Source organism: Drosophila montana, unplaced genomic scaffold (genome assembly GCF_035044405.1).
Source record: "Drosophila montana isolate Dmon_TW-CO22-7 unplaced genomic scaffold, ASM3504440v1 contig_3733_1, whole genome shotgun sequence".
NCBI lineage: Eukaryota > Metazoa > Arthropoda > Insecta > Diptera > Drosophilidae > Drosophila > Drosophila montana.
In genome coordinates this window covers 12,304,633-12,325,823 of record NW_026998620.1, presented here as the reverse complement: position 1 = coordinate 12,325,823, position 21,191 = coordinate 12,304,633, and the positions used below count along the sequence as shown (strand labels likewise).

Genomic DNA, 21,191 nt, shown 5'->3' with positions numbered 1-21,191 from the left:
TGGTTTAAAATTATGTCGCTTACGCACCTCGCTGCTAACGAGGAGCTACCTCCACCACCGCTGCCGCCGCCCACCGAGTGACTGCCGCCTAACGCGCCCACAGAGCTGGGCGTAGATGGTGTGGCAGACATGGAGGCCATTTTATGCTTGAGATCGGGAAACGTTTCGATGACCAGATCTCGGAATTCCAACAGAGCGCCCACCTCATGCTGCAGCTCCTGCAGCGACTTGGTCTGCTCGCTGTGAATGGGATGATGCGGATGACTGCCATAGCTATTGCTATACGGCGCATGGTGGCTCAAATGATGATGGTGGTGCAAATGGTGCGGATATGTGGCACCCACAACCACCGTTGCCGTTGGCGAAGCAACAACAGTGCCTCCAGCAGCGCTCGCTGCCATCAGATGCGGATGATGTGTGACAACGCCGCCGCCACCGCCGCCGCTCAATGGCAGGCACTCCATGGCGCCGCTGGCCAATTCTGTGACGCGTACGTGGCCACCACTGCTGCTGCAGTTGTTGCCGCTGTTGCTGTTTCTGTGTTGGCTAATGCAGCTGCCGTCTGTTTTGCAGATGCCATGCGTTGCGGGTAGTTCAAAGCCGTCATTCTGTAAGCAAACAAGCACAAGGAATTGTATTTTAAATCGATATTTTTTTATATCACAATATGTATTACTTGACTATTTGGCATTTTGACACATATTTAAATGGGTGTGGCTAACAGCTACAGTTTTTGTGCTCTACTGCCTAACAATACTGCTCTGTCCCTGTACTCTTCGATCTGAGAGACTATATATATGCAAGATCTACCAAATTTGGCATGTGGATTCATTTAATTCCCATACAACTAAACAATTTATATAAACAGCATTCACTCAGGAAACAAATCAATATTAAAAGCATTTAGAGCATATTTATTTCGTGACAAAGATCTATGGGATAAAGCGGAGCAACTTGTTTTCAAATCTCTCTTAAGGTCTTAAGATCTAGCAGGCCTTGGCTATGAGCGCTTTACGAAAGCCTAAGCCTGTAGCACTTGTAGTAAGCTTTATTTTTATATCACAATATGTATTACTTGACTATTTGGCATTTTGACACATATTTAAATGGGTGTGGCTAACAGCTACAGTTTTTGTGCTCTACTGCCTAACAATACTGCTCTGTCCCTGTACTCTTCGATCTGAGAGACTATATATATGCAAGATCTAGCAAATTTGGCATGTGGATTCATTTAATTCCCATACAACTAAACAATTTATATAAACAGCATTCACTCAGGAAACAAATCAATATTAAAAGCACAAAGATCTATGGGATAAAGCGGAGCAACTTGTTTTCAAATCTCTCTTAAGGTCTTAAGATCTAGCAGGCCTTGGCTATGAGCGCTTTACGAAAGCCTAAGCCTGTAGCACTTGTAGTAAGCTTTAAGCTTGGCCAGCTAATTACACAATAGGAAAAAAGACTATTAAAGCAAAAAAATAAAAAAAGGCAGTAAATTCAATTCATCATCGTGTGGCAATCGCTGGAGTTCAGGAGCAGCGTAAAGCGATTAGTGAATGACATACAAATTATGATTGATGAATTGAAGCGCAGCGCGGGCCGCTGACCCAAGGAGAAAACTGTAGCAAAAGTGCAACAGCAGCAACAATTGCTGCATGCTGTTGGCAATTTGTGACAATCATGTTGTTTGTTTATCTCGAGTCGACGAATCTTTCATGACTTGCTGCAACTAGAACAGCACGTCTTGGCCCAAGTAAAGTCTTTGTGCAGCAGCCGCAGCAGCAGCAGCTGTTGCAGCAGAGTGCAGCAAACTGTCACAATCGCCGCCGCACGCTTTCACTAGACGAGAATATTTCTCGATAACTTTCACATGCGATAAACATAAATTCCTTCGCTCCGCTATTGATCAAACAAATGGTAAGTGCTAAAAGTATAAATATATATATACACATAGATGTGGCCATAGGCATAAAGAAACTAATGTTCGACCCGCTGTTCTCAACAGTAATAATCATAAAAATCTGATTGCATGCCAGTTGATTGACTGAGCGATTGACTTGTGCTTGATTGCTACGAAAAGTTGGTCAATTTAATGGGCAAAAATATGAGATTGCAAATGAAGCATGACAATTGGCCCACATTCACTTGGGCCGGTGCATTTTGGGCCATTATTTAACAGCTAATTAGCCGGGCCAGGAAGTAAAGCACATAATTTGGTTTTTTTTTTTTATTTGCTTGTGCCATTGCATAAGCACAATGCACTTTAATACTTTTTTCTATCTTTTTATAATGTTGTTTTTTTTTTGTTAGCCCTGTCAGATGTGGCCGCTTTGCCTGTGGAGCGTGGCGAATGCGAAGCCATGGGAAGCTACAGCTACAGCTACAGTTGAAGATCGTGTAATTATATAGCAAAATCCATTGTCAACCACGAAATTGAAGCCGAACAATTGAAACGTCGCCCGTCACTCATAAGCGCTCAATGTCGAGATGACTGTCAAGCCAAGCGAAGAGAGACTCTACATGATTTCAAAGTTTGTTTTTTTTTTCTTTTATTTTTAGTTGTCTACCCATTGCTCAATTAGCCAGCCAAGTTTGGCCTTTGGCCCACAAGTTGACCAGGCAGACAGTTGGCTAATTATCTTCCAAGTATTAGAAATACATATACATATTTATATATATCAGACACAAGGGTTTTCTTGTCAATCCAAGCAAGGCGTTGTTCAAGCTGCGCCTCCTCTCAAGAAACAGAAGAAGAAGATGTAGTGTGGCGGCATCTCCATAAGAGGCGTCGTCATCATCTTCAGCTTTCGGAGCAGTGTGGGCGGAAAACTGTCGTCTGTTGTAGCGACTGCCACGCATTGCTGAATCTTCAAGTTTGGTTTTTTTTTATTATTATCTCTGCAGCCCAATTGGGTTGATCATCATCGTCATCATCATCAACAACATTATCGCTGTGAGCCATGACAGACGAAAAGAGTTGTAGCACGTAGCACTTGGCGCTCAATTAAGCTGCCCACCACTTGAGTTGCAAGTTGCCCACCAAACAAGAGGCTTGGGCTCTTGCCACATGAACCAGCTGAGCTGTTAGATTAGACATCGAAACGCCAGCCAACGCATGAAAAATTCTATTCGCCAACTCACCAGCAGCCGCAGCAGCAGCAGCCGTTTTTATGTTGACAAGACATGCGAGTCGTTTAAGCGGGTATTTATAGAAATACCCGTCAATATCTATAGCTGTATATGTATCTGTATCTGTACCTGTACCAGTACCTGCAACACTACGCAGTGCCCGTAGTACCAGACACAAAGCCATTAATAATACAGCTCATCATAAACAATAAACAAAAGACAATAAACAGGAATCCAACAACTGTATATAATTAAAACAAATGATTAGAAAAGAGTTTTATATATGCAAGAAACTACACACAAATAAATAGTAAAAAAAAAATAAAAGGGGGGGGGATAATGTGTGAGAGTTTTGAGAACTTTCCCTAGAGTATAGAATATAGTGTAGTATGGAAAACGTACAAGTTTTTACTATTTTCAATCGAAACAGAATATGAACACAAAAGATTATGAGAATCATTAATAAAATTTAACTATTAGCAGTAGTAAATAAACAGCAGTAATTTGAGAACCGTACTTGGAATTAAAATACACTATCGCAATTTAATAAACAAATAAAAATGTTTTAAAATAATAATTTATGCAAAAAATTAAGCACTTTCCCGCTATCGGTATGGCAGTATAATATTCTCTTAATGGGATTTGTTTGTTCAAAGATGTCGAAAAAATTCAGGTAATATGAATATGAATATAAAAAGATAAATATTAAGTTACTTTGACTGAGCCAGAAACTAATAAGAAAACTTGATGATCATTCGAGTAGGTTACTCAGACTATATTAATACATTTATTTATATTTACTTAACATTGCACTTTAAATGCTAACCGTTTTTTTTTTTTTTTTTTTTACTTTTAAAACTCAACTTCCAATTCAGTTTACAAAGCGGCCTCTAAAATCCATTGGGGTCTGTTTTAATGAATGCAAAGGCAAAGTCGCTTAGCTAACACGTTTAACTGTGACAATTGATTTGTTGTTTTGACTTTGCAATGGGCCACACCCCATCATCCCCTTGCTTCTTTCAACGTGCCTGGCACGTAAGTTTGATCGATTTTAGGCTCTGTTTACTGCTGTTTCGCTTAGTTATTTCTCGAAGTGCAACGCGTCGTATACGTAATGCTAGCTGGTTAAAGCTGGCTACGCTCCAACTGGCAAAACAAATTTTCACTGCGCTTCTACAAAAATTTCTATTTTTTGTCTTTTATGCTTTTGTTTAGTGGTTTTCCCCCCAGCCTACCCGGCCCCCGCCGCACTTCATTGTTTACTGTGATTACTTTTAGCCGCGATTCGTGCGGCCTCTCAAGAAATTTCTTTTTACCTTGTTTGTTCGATGATATTTGAGCGGGCCTAGAAAACAGTTTGGTTTCTTTTGAAGTGCAGCACTTTTCAATTAGTGTGGCGTTTGCATAACATAAATGTGTATATAGTATATGCCTGTCTATCTAACTCTATACATGTGTCTGGGTGTAATTAAGCCGTGTCTTATAATGCATTTTGGAGCGCTTATTAATTGCACTGCCTGCCAGCGTACATGACTTATAGCATTTTGAAGAGTCATTGCGCAGCGCATGGACTACGCCAATAATATGTAATTTTCATTTTCAATTCAAATTCAATTTGAATGCAGTTTTCATGTTGGCGTTGGGCTCGGCCCGGCCGCCTCTGACGCAACACGAGCTAAGGCCACGCTTTTGGAGTCGGTAACGGGGCGAGGCGGGGCCAGCGGCTGTAGCTGGAGCTGGAGCGGGAGCTCGGGCTGGGGCTGGGGCTGGGCCATTGTGCGTTGGCCACGCCAGCAAGTATGATACATATAATATACAATTGCATTTGGCTGTCGTTAGCGACTGCAATCTAAACATCTGCGAGACCCAGAGACAGAGACAGCCATTAGACGCCATTAGTTGTAATTTAAGTTTTATAATTCTAACAATATTAAAAACAAAAACAAAAAAAAAAAAAAAAAAATTCATGTGTGCTGCTTGCAACATGTTTCATATGTGGCAATTGCCAAAAGACCAAACATGCAGCAACAACAACAACAACAACAAAGGCAACAATTGTCTAAAATGTGTGCTTGGCGTCTGTGTCTGTGGCTTTTTGTTGGTAATCGTCGCACTCAACCGATGCAAGTGTTGTAATTAAATTAACAATTTTTCGACACTTTTACAAAGCGCCCCAAAACACAAACACACATAAATTGTTAAGCAGTTACAGCACCAAACACAAACAACAACGGCAAATTACAAGACACACAACAACAACAGCAACAACAATAGTTGCGGTTGTTGCAATGTAAAAAATCATCGGTTGTTGGACAAAGTGACGAAGCGTCCGCCTGTCACATTTCCACTTTTCTGTTTGTTATTTTTGTGGCCGGGCTTAGTCATTTTCTTCTTTTTTTCTTCCTACCAACATTTTTGTAATTATCTGAATTATTTAAGTCGACTTATTAAAGTTGCATTTGCTTACTTAATAAAAATACTTTTCTTTTCTGTATTGTTGCAACACATAAATCTGAGCAGCGTTTCGGTTTGCATATTTGGCTTAAATACATCTATCAAATTCTACGAGTTTCTTTGACAACATTCCTTGGCATAAAGCTTTGAAAACTCATTAAAGCCTCAATGTATATTTTAAAAATAATTTTAAAACTTAATTTTTATCTGGTTTAAGTGAAGCTCATCTTAAAAAACCTTTACAAAAAATCTCGCTACAACCAATTGTGCTTTTCTTAAGCCTTTTACACTGTGCTTCTAGATTAAGTTTAAATAAAATATGAACTATAAAGAAAGCACACGCAGTTCTACCTCAAATGTATTTAAAGCTGTGTAAAGCTGTCAAAAAATAAAAACTGTTTAAACTAATGATATACATATTTTTTAGAGAATTAAGCAAGAAGCATTAAAAGCACTTCAATCTTAGTTAATTAATAGCTAGCTTTAAATACACACACTAGTTCAACTTTCTGCTGTCCAGCCAATATAGTTTAGTCAGTTTTTATTGGCCCCAATTTCTGTTGCTCCAGTTACCCATAAATCACAGCGCTTTATGCACGATTGCCACTGCCAAAAGACTGCCCACCAACTAACTAACAAGTCTATCTACCAAACAAGCAAAAACAAAAAAAAAATTACAATTTTTAAAGCCCATTAAACATTTGCAAGGCAGAGATAAAAATTATGTAATGCCAGGCTACAAAATGTTCCGCAAAATTATTATTTAAAAAAAAAAAATTAATTAAGCATATAAATTATGCAGCACAGACACTAGTCAAAGAGGAAAAAAATGTTATTAACAACTTGGTTAACACATCATAAGGCGCCAGTGGTCAGTGGCCGTTGGTTTCTGTTAAGTTAGTTGTTGGTTCGTTTGACCAGACTCTGGTTTGCCTTAATTAATTAACTGTTTTATAGTTTTAATAGCAATTTTTCGGCCACTCTATTTTCGTTTCATTTCGCAGCTATTTGAACTTTCGCTTGCGCTTTGATAAATGTTCATAAATTGGCTGGCAACAGTTTCCCGACGAACCCTCTGTCAATATGTATCCGTATCCTTTGGGGACTTGGCTGCCAGCAAAAGTGTTGCCTGTTGTTGATAGACGTTGTTGTTGTTGTTGGTGTTGTTGTCGCTGTCTGTTGTTGCTGTTGCTGTCTGTTGTGGCCAACGGGCACACCTCTTGCTGTCCATTTGCCAGCGATTTCTAATCGATTTTTTCCGCCGCTGCCAGCCAACATGTGAAAATGGCCGCTGGCCAGACACCCCAGCCATGGGACTTAGCTTACTAAAGTGTATATACTATATAGTATATAGCATAATATAGCATGGCCTGGCCTGGTCTGTGCATATGGGTTATAGCAAAACAAGCCTGGCAGCGTTTGGTTGCTTTTAAACAAATTGTTGTCAATATTTCATTGTTGCCACAATTTGTTGGCGGCGCTTTCACACAAAACTTTTCACACATTTGCACTGTTGTTGCTGTTGTTGCTCGTTCTGCCAATTAGCATTCGACCATAATTTTGTTTTGGCTCACGCGATTTGATATGACGCCGCTTAACCGGAAGTTGTTCACTTTCGACAACTTTGCACGTCTCCAATTACAGTTGGTGCGCGAGCTGGCCAATTGTTGCCAGAGCCACGCCCCATTAACTGAAATAGAATTTGGAAATGTTGTTTGTTTTGCAGTCTGTCCTAAATAGACAACACGCCCTTTTCCGCATTACTTGGCTTGCATTTAATTTCGCTGTTCATTGCACTTTGACAATAGCGATCAACAATAACAATTACAACAAATAGTTACAAAAGCAACAACAACAAATAAAGGAAAAAAAATGGCCAAGTTTGCTATTGTTGCATTTGGTTTCTTTGTACGTGGCCTGTCGCTTTTAATGTGCCAATGACTGCATGATTGTGCGATTATGCATCCAGCTAAGCAACAATCTGTCAATGCATCCAACCAGAGAGACAGAGAGCAGACAAACAGACAGACAGACAGACAGACAGACGGACGGACGGACATATAGATGGACTGGCAGCCACCCAAGCGATTAATCTATCTCTCTATATAATCACAGTTTCGTTCAGGCGCTGGCGTTGCGCCGTCATTTTGTCAATCTGCCAACATCCGGTACGTTTCACTTTCAGCTCTCTGATTTATTTTATACAAAATACATATTATAACTATTTATTATGTGCAGTTTGTCAGCGGCACAGAGAGCCCCACCGGAGCCAATGCCAATACGATACGTATCGATACGATCGCATAGCAGCTGCGCCCACCTGCCACAATATGTGGCCCCTAACACACACACACACACACACAGAGAGACACACACTTGCACATTCTGCATAACGTTTAGTGTGCGACCAAAAATGGCAACGCAATTTCAAAGCGCATTCAATTGCGTTTGCTTAATATGGCTTATCAGGCGCTGTTAACTGATAAAAACAGCAAAAAGCTGGCAAAACGTTTTCCTTAAACTTGGCCAGCAGCGATAATGGACGGCATGAGCTGTTCAAACGATAAGCATTAGCAAAATGACTCACTGCCTTGGGGAAAATAAAACAAAAACCAAACGGAAAGTTGATAGACAAACTGTTGACTGTGTTTTTTAATGCAGTACGTGCGGCAATTAAATGAATAGAACAATCAACAAACACATCAAAGAAATTCTTGAAAATGTATCAAAAATAATAATATTAAAGATTGAAGTGGAAAGATATTAAATGAAGCACGGCGCGCTTTTAATAGCACAGGTCTACTTTGGTTTCATAATTAAGATATCAGCTTTAAGTTTTAATATGAAGTTTGATAAGTTAGTTTAATTACGAAGTTTATAATTCTCAGTGCAACTAGCTTTTTAATATTTACCTTTTTTAAATAAGAATTCAATCTAATACTCATAATAAAAGCTTCTTTCAAATCCCATGCTTTACACTCCAGCTAAGTCTCATCTCCAGTTAACTGATTAATATAAAATTAATGTCAATTTTTTTTGTTGTTCCTTCTTCGTAATCAAGCATTAATTTAAAACTAGCTTTGTTCGTTGACAAGATGTGTTTTTCATATAGCTCTTTTCTACTACACTGTTTTGACCAATCAGAAGCACAAACATTAAACTACGTTTAATTTTAGATGACAAAATAAAGTGTTAACAACTGCTTACTTTTAGTCAAATAAAGTTTAGTTTTAGATTTTACTCCTAGTGAGAAAATCATCGCATTGTCCTACAGCTCAATTTTTTTATATACCCAACACTTGATGCAGACATTATACAACACTTATTTTTTGCAGCATAATTTGCAACCCTTTTACTCAATTTTAAAAGCAAACAAATTCATTTTCATGGTCACGTAGTGGCAAGCTGCTCATTAGTGGCGTCTCAACCTGGGCCATAAGTATTCCCTGCAGATGACAACGACAACATAAAATTGCGCATACGACCTATTGCACGCCTGAGCAATGGTGCGTATGTGTGTGTGTGTGTGTGTGTGGAACACCAATAAAAACTCTCACAAGCTGATGGCTTTTAACAACATGTGACAAATTTTTATCGCCTAGTCGTTAGCCGGTCAAGAGAGCCGTCAACGGCAAATGGTCAACGCCGGCTGTTGTATGATCTTTGACATGCCAAAACACGAGACAAAGGTAGAAATATATAGGTATGTCTATAGGTACATTGTGTATATATGTATATGCAAGTACCTATATGTATATATGTAACTAAATATGGCCCGCAGCTTTGTTTAGTTGTTACGTTTCGGCTGCCGCAAAGACAAAACCCACAACAGAAACAGAAACAACAAAGACTTTCACTTTGTTTGTCATCGGAGAGCAGCAGAAAAATATAAAAACAAGCGTTAAAATTTTTATTTTATTTTTTTTTTTGTACGTTTTTATTTATTTTTATTTTTAGTTTTCTGTTTCTGTCTGTTTTATTTACAACAAAAGCCAATGCTCAAAACATGAGCAAATAATGAGCTTAGAAATTTTATGGGCCCAGCTGGCTTGAGCCGCATGCAAATGGAGCAGCTGCGGGGCAAAGCGGCGCTTGTGGCATGCCACAAATTGTACGATGCCCAAAGCCGCAACGTTACCAAATGTGGTGGCGGCGGTGGGGCCACCCCATTTCACCCATTACGAATGGCGATTGGCATATCGGCCAATTGGCCAGCGAGTGGGCCAAATCAAAGCGCCGATAAACGTCGATGGTGTGAAATGGCAGCGCTGCCCCGCAGAGATAGCAGCCAAACGACAAAAATGAATTATGAGCCATGACGCTTTTATGGTCTTTAGCCATTAAATCTGATTTCCATTGTCTGCATTTGGCCCAGCTTATTGTGCGAGTAAAACCCGGCCAAAACAAAACAACAGCAAACAAAAAATTGGAATACTGCGCAGCCAATGTGAAAATAATCAAAATGGCTTTTTTGTGGATTTACTTGCAAAGCGTTTCGTTTGCCAAAGCAGCCAACAGACAATTGGCCACAACAGCAACAGCAACAACTTGCAACAGTTGGCAATTGGCTTGAAAATGCGTGAGTCGTCACCGGGCGAAGATGTTTCAGCTCTGAGTGGGTTTTATATAGCCAAAACGAACCGAACCGACCTAAAAGCTGCAGCTGTATAAAAATTGTAAAGATCATTAGACAAGCTTTGTGTGTTACGACACGGCTTAGGTCTTTGCCTTGGGCTTGTGCTGATGTGGATATTTAGATAATGTTGGCGAGTCAATGGCAGCAGCTCGATTGAGGAACCAGTCAGAACAGCACAATTTAAACAAAAGACTTAAATTGAAACTGGTTTAAAATCAACAAAAGTGAGTGATAAACACTTTCAAAAAATTCAACAGTGGCAGAACAGAGCAGAAGTTATATAAAAGTTGAAGCAAAAGGGAATTAGCTTATTTAAAGCCAAACTGAATAATAAACCTAAGAAATCAAAAGTTTTTAATCGATAGATTATCTCATTTTTGGGGCTCAGAGCAGCGTTTGTCGATCATGAAAAACATACTATATAAATGTACAGGGCAACTTAAACGGAAATTAAGCGATTGCAATTCTCAAGCGGTTTACGCGTTTGTATTGCTTAGCTTGAGATTATGAGAATATCACAAGTATTGAATGCATCGAACGATTTCTTGTCGATTGTAACCCGAGTCAATTAATTCAGTAGCCATCCCGCTCGACAGTCTCAATAGTTATCCAATTGGAATGGTGTTGACTATCAGAACTAGGATGTCTACTTCGCTAGTGTAGTTGTAGGTATTTGTTTAAACAGCCTTTTTGACCGACATACGTTTATAAACGTTAGAAACTATCTACTACTGCCGCAAATGACAATACTATCGATAAGCTCGATAGTGGCCCGATTGTGGTTAGTCTTGTTGCGCATCTAACCAGACAGCGCCATGAAGCTAATAACTGCACAAAGTTAATGTTGAGTCTTTTGAGAATTGTAAACGAACAATGCTAACCCCATGCTAATGATCAGTAAAACAACAATTTGTCATGCATTGTGTGCCCTAAGAGCTTTCTCCACCCAAGGCCCTCTACTCTCTTAAGTCTTATGAATGAATGTGATTTTCATTGAACTTCAATTGTGTAGAACAAATATCATTCGGCAGCAACGCACCAAACCAGATCAATAGGTCAGAAGCCAGTTACACAAAGTTTCATTGATGGTCGGTGAAAGCAGATCAGCGATGCAAACAAGGTTAAAAGTTCAGTTGAACTGGAAACTAGAAAAACGATCTGTATAGAATTAGATTGAGATGAGCTCGACTGAATCACCGAGCGAGCAATATGAAGCTGCAAGTCTTGCCTTTCATAAAAAACAACGGCCTACATGCGTCTAAGATCGTAAAGGCAACCGCCTAAACAGAAAAAGTGAATAAATAAATAAAATAATATACCAACCAACTCTTGACAACCGACACGCGACAGCTGCCAGCGGCAAAGGCCCACAATTTTTGGGGGGCATACGTTAGTACAAATCGTGGCACTTAAAATGAATTTAAGCAAATTTATTAACGCAATTATTTGATTACATTAAATGTTTGAGTGCCTTAAGCAGCAACAAACCTCAAAACGTGGCACATAGCAAGCTGCCAAATTTGGTAAAAATGACAACTCGGAAAAAAAAAAAAAAACAAACATAAATAAAACACAAAACCATTTATAATGCACATACAATAACTAAAGATATATCTTTTACATATGTATTTATGTAGTTTACAATCAATTTAACTGTCTGCCAGATTTTCTATTTGCGGCTCTGAACGCCGGCAGTTGCGGTTTCCAGTTTCAAGATGTGTATTTATAACTGAGAAATTTACATAATTTTATTGATAATACCCTGTAAAACATTCGATGTTTATGTTTAGGCAGTATCCGAGAGCCAAAGCTAATATATTCTATGAAATTTATTTTATTGTTTACTTTTTGTTTCTATACTTTCCCATTTTAGTGTAGTTCAGTACTACATGAATTATTTTATCTTGAAAACCAAAGCTTATGAACAGTTGACATAAATTAATAAATGCATTCTATTGACTTAATCTTAGTTTTTTGTTTTTACCATGAAGATTCTATGCTTTCCCATTCTATGCTTTCCCAAAGTCCTTTCTTTTAGTAATAATCATTAGTGATAATTAATAGAATTAATCATTAAATTTACTTTAATTTTTCCCTTTTATCGCACAATCTTATTCATTCAAGAGTATTTCATGGTCGACCCTTTTTTTAATACATACATTTATAGTACCCCGCTTATGCTGCCCACATTTGGCTTTAGCCTCGTTTGTTTTACGACACACATATATATGTATGTGTGTACATGGATATATCCAATCCAATTTCCATTCAATGCGAATTCAATTGAATTGCCGAGGGGTGGGGTGTAACCTGAAGAGTGGGCAGAGGGGTGTTGCAGCGGCACGGGCTATTCATTTTGTGGGGCTTCGTCTGGCATTTAGTGTTTCATAAATGGTCTGATGGTTAATTTTTCGTATACTTGATTGTCACATGGATTATTATGTTTTGTCTACTATTTGCAGTTAGCGGAGAAAATGTATGCCTCTGACATTTGGGCCGACATATATGGGCCGCGGCATTATGCCAATTGAAGCTACAGCCCGTTGACTGACTGACAATTATTAATGGCAAACAATTGAATTTAATTATGGGAAAGGTTTTGTCGTTTTGATAAATGACAGCGACGGGCATTTATAATTTTTACCAAGCGCAGTTAAATTATTTGATAAAAATTGTACAAATATTTAATTCAAGATATCTGCAGTTGCTTCCGGTCATTAAAAGTCAGTTAATTATAATGTCTACAAAACATTTGACTAATAATTAATTATAAACAAAAACAAAATAATAGCAACACGAGTAAAAAATGTGAAGGTTAACTAAAAACGTCGGCGCAAAAAACTACAGCAACAAGTGTTTAAGTGATTTGCATAAAATCGAGCAAAAAACAGGGTATATAAAAAAATTCCAAGCAGCAACAATTATAAACTAGTACAAGCATATATATTACTCATACAAGTATCGATGCCCGTCCAATTTGAACCAGTCAACAGCAATTTAAAAAGCAAAAATAAAAAATAAAATTTCTTTATAACAACTTTTCACTTTTCGCAACGGAAAATGTCACTCAAAGTCATAGGAAAATGTTTCATCCACCAGACAAATTTTCAAATTTCAAAAACCTGAAAGCTAAACACCGACAACTGTTAACTTAAAATCCCAAGGATAATGCAATAAACACAAAATAAATTAAGCAGTTTAGTTGCCAAATTAATGACAACGCTCGGAATGCTGAGGCGAGGGGTATTTGTCGGATTTGGGTTCAATGCCAGTTAAGATGGTATTTCCATTAATCATACATAGAGCCGACAGGCTAGTGAGTGTAAAAGTGAAATTCTTTGCGACGAGGTGTTAATCAAGCCAAAGTGAAAATCACGAATAAGAACCGAAAGCAGATGCTAGGCTTAAAACTACAGTGAAACGGCAAAGAAGTTAACGAAAGCAAAGCTGGACAATCAGTTAACAAGTAGAAACCAAAAAAATATTGTCATTACGAGCCGAATCTAAAGGCCAGACATTGGTTCGAACTGGTTTTCCACAGCCAAGAAGCCAGGTTCCAACCTCGTCACAATTTCCCAACCTCAAATTAAACTATTTAGAAATGTGACTTGCACCTATCTCTCGAATTTTATTCAAATAAAAAATAACTTAAATATAGATTTTCTTAAATATAATTATTTTTTGCTAGTCAATTGTTTTTTGGACTAATGTTTTGGTTCAAGGTTCTATGCAGAGCATAAACTAATTGGGATTCCGGGTTCGAGTCGGTTTGCAGCATTTAAAAAATAAACTAAAGCATAACCCATGGCATATCAGTCAGATCTGAGCTGACATGTGTGAAAGTGAGATGTTAACAGCGGCTCAATGCCAAAGTGAAACCGGTGTCTTGACAGCAAATTGGCTGATAAGCCCCGCTCAGCGTCACAAAGCCAGACGCAGCTCGATGCCAAAGCCGCCTCTTGATGTCGCATTGGAATTTGCTGGCAACGCCTTCGGACGCCTTCAAATCGCGATGTGCCATTGTTTGCCAGTGAGAAATGCTCAAGGCCCTGGTACTCTCATTGCAGCAAAGTAAATTGTGGCTAAATGCAGCTGAAGCTGCTCTAAAATGAAGGCAATCGGCATAAGTATATTTAATAATTGCCAGTTATTAAGCTTATGTCTTAAAACAATAGACTTTGGCTGAGCGTGGGAGGCGTGGCTCAGCTTTACTCTGCTCAATGTTGTAATTTATAGAATTGCAGACAGCCATTTTGGAAAGGGAAGCTGCAGACATACAAATATATGTATATGGACATATATATATACACAAATTCATACATTTAAAGAACTTTGGCAACTTTCAAAAATGTTTAAAATCAATAAAACTTCCAATCAAAATAATAATTATAAACAATTTTCAAAGGCGGCAACGCGTTAACTACAAAAAAAAAAAACAGAATAAATATATATGTATATGTTTCTATATATATCGCACAGCTGTTGGCTAGACTTTTGTTATTTTGTTGCTATTACGCTGATATTACGCTGGGTATTTTGTTTTGTGGCTGCTGTTCGATTGGCAGCAGACAATGACCTTTTAGCATGCCGCTTCAGTGAATACCCGTATTTCTTCTACTCACAAATATAATTGAATTTGGTGAACTGTTTGAATACTTGTAGCTTATTCAATTTAAAATGCATTTTGCGCAATTTGTTTTGTGTTGTTTTAGTTTTTTTCTTTTTGTTTTGTGTTGAGTTCGTTTTGCATGATTTCTGTGTCGTGATTTGCGGTGGCAAATACAAATTATATTTGTTGTTTTTTATTCGTTTTGTAATTTATACATTAATTTCAGGCCAGGCAAACAAAGCTGGCGAATTAATTGAGCAGCTGCCGCTTTTATTTATTATTAGTTGCTATTTTTTCTTCTTCTTTATTCAGCCGCATATTTTATAAGCTTTTGTTTGTTCGACTAGACAACATGCAATCAATTTTTTTTACTACTGTTTCTTTATTTTTTGCATTTGTTATTTATTTCTTTTTATTTTTTTACATTGCACTTTTATCAGCAGGTGAGTTGCCTTCGACGCGTCCGCCGCTGGGTGTTGTAATTGCCCGGCTATTAATAATGATTACCAGCAAATGCGATGCCTGTCCGCTGATTAGCTTGCTGACATTTTGCAGCACCGGCAGCGCCAAGTCAATGCTATTTATGTTGGCTACTCTCTTATTTATAGACATGATGGCGTGCTAATTCTGTCCCACATCTCCCGAGGCTGCAGCCAGTGTTTGCCACATGGCAACAACTGGCAAATGGCAGCCGGCAACTGGCAACTGGCAAAATGAAATGAGTTCAGGCAATAGCAGCGGCAACGGGGCGTATGCACAACAATGGCACAATAGCCAGCCAGCAACATTCGCAGCAAGAGCAACAGCTACCATAATAATCAGCTGCTGAGTAGCACAAGAGCAGCGGTAAGCATAAAAGGAACACCAAGTGTCAAAAAGCTATCGAAGCCTAGATACCCTTTTTGTGTGAAAAGAGAACTGCATTGCAACTGCAGGCAGCTAAATTACACCTGCTGAAAGTTCTTTATATAAGAATTTTGGGTCTCACATTTACAAAAAAAATCATATGAAGCAGACAACCAGTCAGACGGCGTGTGGCTTATTGATTGATTAAGCTTTCAGCTTGAAGCAAAATTAATCGTATTTGCTAAATCTCATTAATCAGGTTCTTAGCTTTTATGTTTTTTTCTAAAGCCTTGGTTACGTGTTGCGTTAAAAAGTGTTGGGTAAAAAAAGTATTTATAAATAAAGAAAGAAATTCGATTTGATTGCTTCTTCCTGAATTGAGTAACAAAAATACATTTCTTAAAGACAAAATTTGTAACTTGAAATCCTTGTCAGCGTATCGATAACTTATCCAAAATACTCGCAGCCAACTTCAAGCTAATCAGAATTTTGAATATTTGTTACTTTCAGATGTGCTCCTTAATTCGAATGCCGATCATTACATTAGAGCTAATTTTAGTTACAATGAATGGAGAAGAATGCTTTTTATAATAAGCCGATTTAAAATCAGGAATTTTTGCTAGAATTTGCATACAGATATTTTGTTTCTTTAATTTTTTTTGCCTGACAAAATGAATATGGGTGCAGAATTACCCAAAAGATGCCCTGCGTAGGGCATCTTAAATAAAGTTATTAATTCGCTGTCGCATTTAGTGGCAGTAAAAATTGCACAAAAATGCGCAAAGTGAAAATATTTCAACAATTTCTACAAGTTACATTGGCCTTAGTGCTAGCATTGTCGCTGTTGTTTTCGTTGTTTTTGTTGATGTTGTTGCTGCTGCTGTAGGTTTGTGCAGTTTGCCGCGTAATTTGCATGCCAAACGCAAGAAACAATAAAGTAAAAATAAAAAAGAAATGCAACTCGGACTAATAAGCAGCAGCAGCAACAACAATAACCACAGAGTGCAGCACAGATCAGTGAACTTTAGTTTTTTGTTAAGACCTAACAATATTTTGCTTCTGTTTTTCCCCAATGAAAGTGAAAATAGTTGTGCACTGATGACATCACATTGCAGCGCAGTTCTCACTAGAAAGTTCGCGAACGATTCCAAGATTTTATATAGACATTTCCTAATCAACACCTTTTTTTTTGCGCCAAATGTTTTATTCAGTTATTTGGATTGTGAAAAAGTCGTGAATTGGATTTGACACGTTTTCCATGATTAACAATTATGATTATGTGATTCAAGCAATGCTAATAAAATGTCATTACAATGGTGTTGTATCTGACACACACACACACACGACATCACGTGTGACACATTGCCTAAAATAGAAAAGTTGATGTTGTATAAATAATAAAAGCTGGCTGCAATTGTCGTGCTAGCCCAGTTATTAGGCATGCGAGACGTCGCACTGGTTAATTAACACCTCAAGCTGGCTTTAATTAAAGTTAAAAATTTAGTGAGTATCTCCAACTGCTGATGCGAAGGCGGAAATGCGGCGCTTAGTCACAGCAGATGCTGACGCATGCAGCATGCAAATGAAGGCTTGAATAATGAGCCAGCCATGGTCACAAACAATGCAAACCAACAACAACAACAGCAACAACAGCAACAACAGCAGCAACAGCCACAGTCGCGCAGACGCGTGTAAAGTTAATAAATAAAGCAAAAGTTTTAAATAGCCGGCAACTAACGCTTAACACAGCTGAGGACGCTGCCACAGCGCCTGATAATGTTGCCGCTGATAATAATGATGGTCATTATCACGATAATAATAACGATGTGGCCGATGATGAGGTTCAATAAACTTGGCAGGTTGCGCGGCCAAGTGGACAAAAAAAAAAAATACAGTAGTGCTGGCCATTGGCCAGGCTGTAAACGCGGCTCTAACCAGCCAAGCGGCCAGCCCAAGCACTTTGCTTATTAAAGTACAACAACTACCAACAACAACAACAGCAACTGCGTCGTACATCAGGCGAAATTTATTATGATGATGTTGTGTGCATAAACCAACAACAACAACAACAACAATGTGGGCAAGCAACAATAAGGAAAATTTATTATCGGTGCCGCATCGAACGGTTTGACTTTGGCTTTTAGCTGTTGGCTTTGGCTTTACACAAAAGTTTTATACACCAAAACGGAAGGGCCGGCAATTGCACTCTCTGGTCATAGCCGCAGCCGCACTAAAAACAAAGGCAATGCAATTGTAATGCCCCCTCTGTTTTTTTTTTTTTTAGTTTTGTTATGCCAGCTCTTTGGCTGTTCCGCTTGAGGGCTGTGCAACTGGGCCCAAACCACAGCCCTTTCGTTGGACGTGTCGCCTAGCCAAGAGTCATCAGGCTCCAAGAAAAGCGGCATGGGCTAACCACAACAAAGCGGCAGTGTCCATCAAAAATCGTTGCCACAACGCAGCTGTGTTGCAGCTGGCGCCTCCAACACAAAGGTGTCAATATAAATAAGCTAACAGATAAATATTGGTTTCAGCTAAAAACAAAATTGTATAGGTAAAATCAGAACTAATGTAGACAATCAGCATAAAAGATTAATCAATTGTGTCAAGGTTAAAGATCTAAATTTATGAAAATTAACTTTATTAATTAATACATAATTTATGCCAAAAAAAAAAACCAACTGAGAATGTGTTTTATACTAGCTATAATATATATCAATTAAGCAATCTATTGACAGTCAATAAATAAAACAAATCGATGAATTTCAAAAGGGTTTAGAAATTTCCAACAAATATTTCATTCGTTTAAATTCAATACTTCATTTGTTAAAATCAATAAGGAACTGACCTAAAAAATCTTGTGATAAATAGATTCAAACGTAAAAATCGGGTTAGATTCGACAAAGTTAAAAAAAATTTAGTTTACTTAACTCTTAACTATTCGAATTCGAAACTGTATTAATTTTTGGTACTCCAGCTAAATATTGAGTCGCCTTTCAATCTTTTTCAGATTGGCTGTCAACACTAAGCCACTAACAAGCAAATATTTAATGATAGAATCACAAGAATGCAAATGCACAGAAATAATAAAATAATTTGTTTTCCAGTTTAAATTATAACAAATATATCTAAAACTTTTAAGCTTTACAGTTCTTAAACAACAGTCAAAATATTATACTCTAGCTCAGACAAATGTTCATAACGCCTCACAGCTTATCTTGCCTTTAAGATAACCTCAGCTCTGCGCATGTATTATCAAGTGGCATCGCCTACTGTTAGCTTAAAGTATAGTATTACTTCTATGCTTACTGGAAAAAAAAGAAAATGTAAAAAAATTATGAAAAAATTACATGTCTAGCGAAAAATACACTGTGGTTACATTATAAACGGGCGAATGAGCAGCGACCACAACAACAACAACAACAGTTGGTTGGTAACCTCCATTGAAGGGCGCATAAAAAGCTATAGCTTGTTGTATATACTTAGTTATGAATATATATTTATACATGCAAAGGTGAGGGGGAGGGGAGAGAGAGAGTGTGTGTGTGTGTGTGTGGAAAAGCTGACCGCACACAGCTGACAGAGAGATGTGCAGAAAATTAAAGGAGACTGCAACAAAACGAATATGAACATTAGTATGAGTGCGAATGCGAGTGCGAGTATGAGTGCGAGTCGTGAGTGTATATCTGAGTATATATGAATAACGTACGTGACAGACAGTCATTAAAAGCGCTTTATATGCACATAATAAGTTTTGATTGCCATTTGCTTATTTGGAGCATTATTTAAGTTTCATTAAGACATGCTAAATGACTTTCGAAAGTACCCGAGCACCAAGTCTAACTGCAAGTCGAAGTCCGAGCCTGAGTCAGAGCCAGAGCATGGCTCTGAGTCCGAGTTATAGTCAAAGTCAAAGTCAAGTGATTGACGCGTTTTGCAGCCAAATGCGTTGTGGAAATTAACGGTCAACACTTTCGCTTGTTGGCCAGGCTTGGCATTTCTTGGCATTTCTTTTCAATTTCTCAAATGCGCTAAGCAGCTGCAAAAAAAATGTATAAAAAAAAAGGCGGCTAAAATATTAATTTCATTAAAGTTTATATTTTCATTAGCTTACTTTCCTGATTTCCAGCGATAGGAGAATTGTTGTGTATGATTTAATTGTGAGTCTCGTTGGAAATGAAAGGATCTCAGCGATTAGCAGCTGTTCGAGCATTTTAATTGATTGCGCCAGAAATTAATGAGTGCGTTCAACTCAATGTGATCTTAGATAGGGCCACACGACAACATAACAACAGCTTAAAACCCCCCCAACGATTTTGCCCAACTTAAACAGCAGATCTTTATTGTTACAATGACGTAAGCAGCTTAGAGAGGGGCGGGGCCGAGAGTTGTGCACGGCATATGGCATCGATTTTGGTGGGGCGCTTTCGATGCGACTTCAGTTCCGGCATAATTTAGCACCAATTTGTGTTTGCTTTTCACTTGGCTAATGGTGCAAACAATTGGCTAGCCAAATGCTCGTACGCTAAAAAGGTCATGGTAAAATTGTTGAAAAATTGAAATCGAAATTGCAGCACTTACCGCCGCTTGCTGCCGCGAAAGTCAAGCAAACTAACTGCAACTTATCGTATCTGCCAGATACACAAGCGCAGCGATTGCCATGGCAATTGTAAATAGAAACCACCAAACCACTAGGAAAACACAAAAATCGACACCACAAGCAGGCTACCATGCCAAACACAACCCACCCCCCTCTCACCAATGCCTAACCACAGGAGGAAAGGTACGGGTGAAGGCCACAAATGTAAAAGCTTTTTGTTTTTGGTTACCTGGCTAATTAGGGCGCCTAAGCAGCAGCCGCTGCTCATTTCGAGCGTCTCTAATTGGCCAGCCAGCAAAGCGCTCTCCTACCCATAAGTACTCACGAGTACATTCGTATGGATACAAAACAGACAACTAGCCTTAACCGTAGCGAACGTATCGCATGACACATGCCAGACACCAACAAGATTTTTCACCTGTTCAATCGCTGTTTACCATACACATTTGCTGTCAACATGTCGGCAGGCATGGCAAGCGCCCAGTTACGAACACGATAAGCAGAGATAGCTACCAGGAAGCGTTAAACGAGAGAGAGAACGATAGAGAAAGAGAGAGAGAGAGAAGGAGAGAGAGAGAGAGAAGCGTAGCAGTTGTTGCCAATCACAGCTAAATAGATTAGGCAATCAATCCACATGTAAAAAGCTACAATAATCTCACTTTTAAGCCAATTAATTGAGCTTTGCCGTTTTAAGTGGGTTTAATTTAGTGAACTGAACACAAGTAAGCTGAAATCGAAGCTTTCATGTGCTTTCAAATCTTTATTGAGTGTTTAAGAGTGAGTGAGAGCTTTAAAGATGTTACTAAGCAAACCAAACAAAATAAAGCATTGTGTAAAATCTGAATATAATAACTAACTTTATCCAAATTGATGAAGTCTAAACAAAGCTTTCATGTGCTTTCAAAGCTTTATTGGGCGTT

At 38.4% G+C, this 21,191-nt stretch overlaps 1 protein-coding gene across 4 annotated transcripts in view; it reads right to left on the bottom strand.

The window, feature by feature from the left end:
• The window catches only part of jvl (javelin-like), a 59,659-nt gene that overhangs the window by 7,841 nt on the left and 30,627 nt on the right, over positions 1-21,191 (bottom strand). For 3 of the 4 annotated variants that reach the window (XM_064694801.1, XM_064694804.1, XM_064694803.1), the window contains exon 2: positions 28-608. In XM_064694801.1, coding sequence (XP_064550871.1) covers positions 28-608 — 581 coding nt within the window. Of the gene's footprint in view, positions 1-27; positions 609-676; positions 707-21,191 lie in introns of those variants that run through there. The other variant, XM_064694802.1, reaches the window with a different exon arrangement.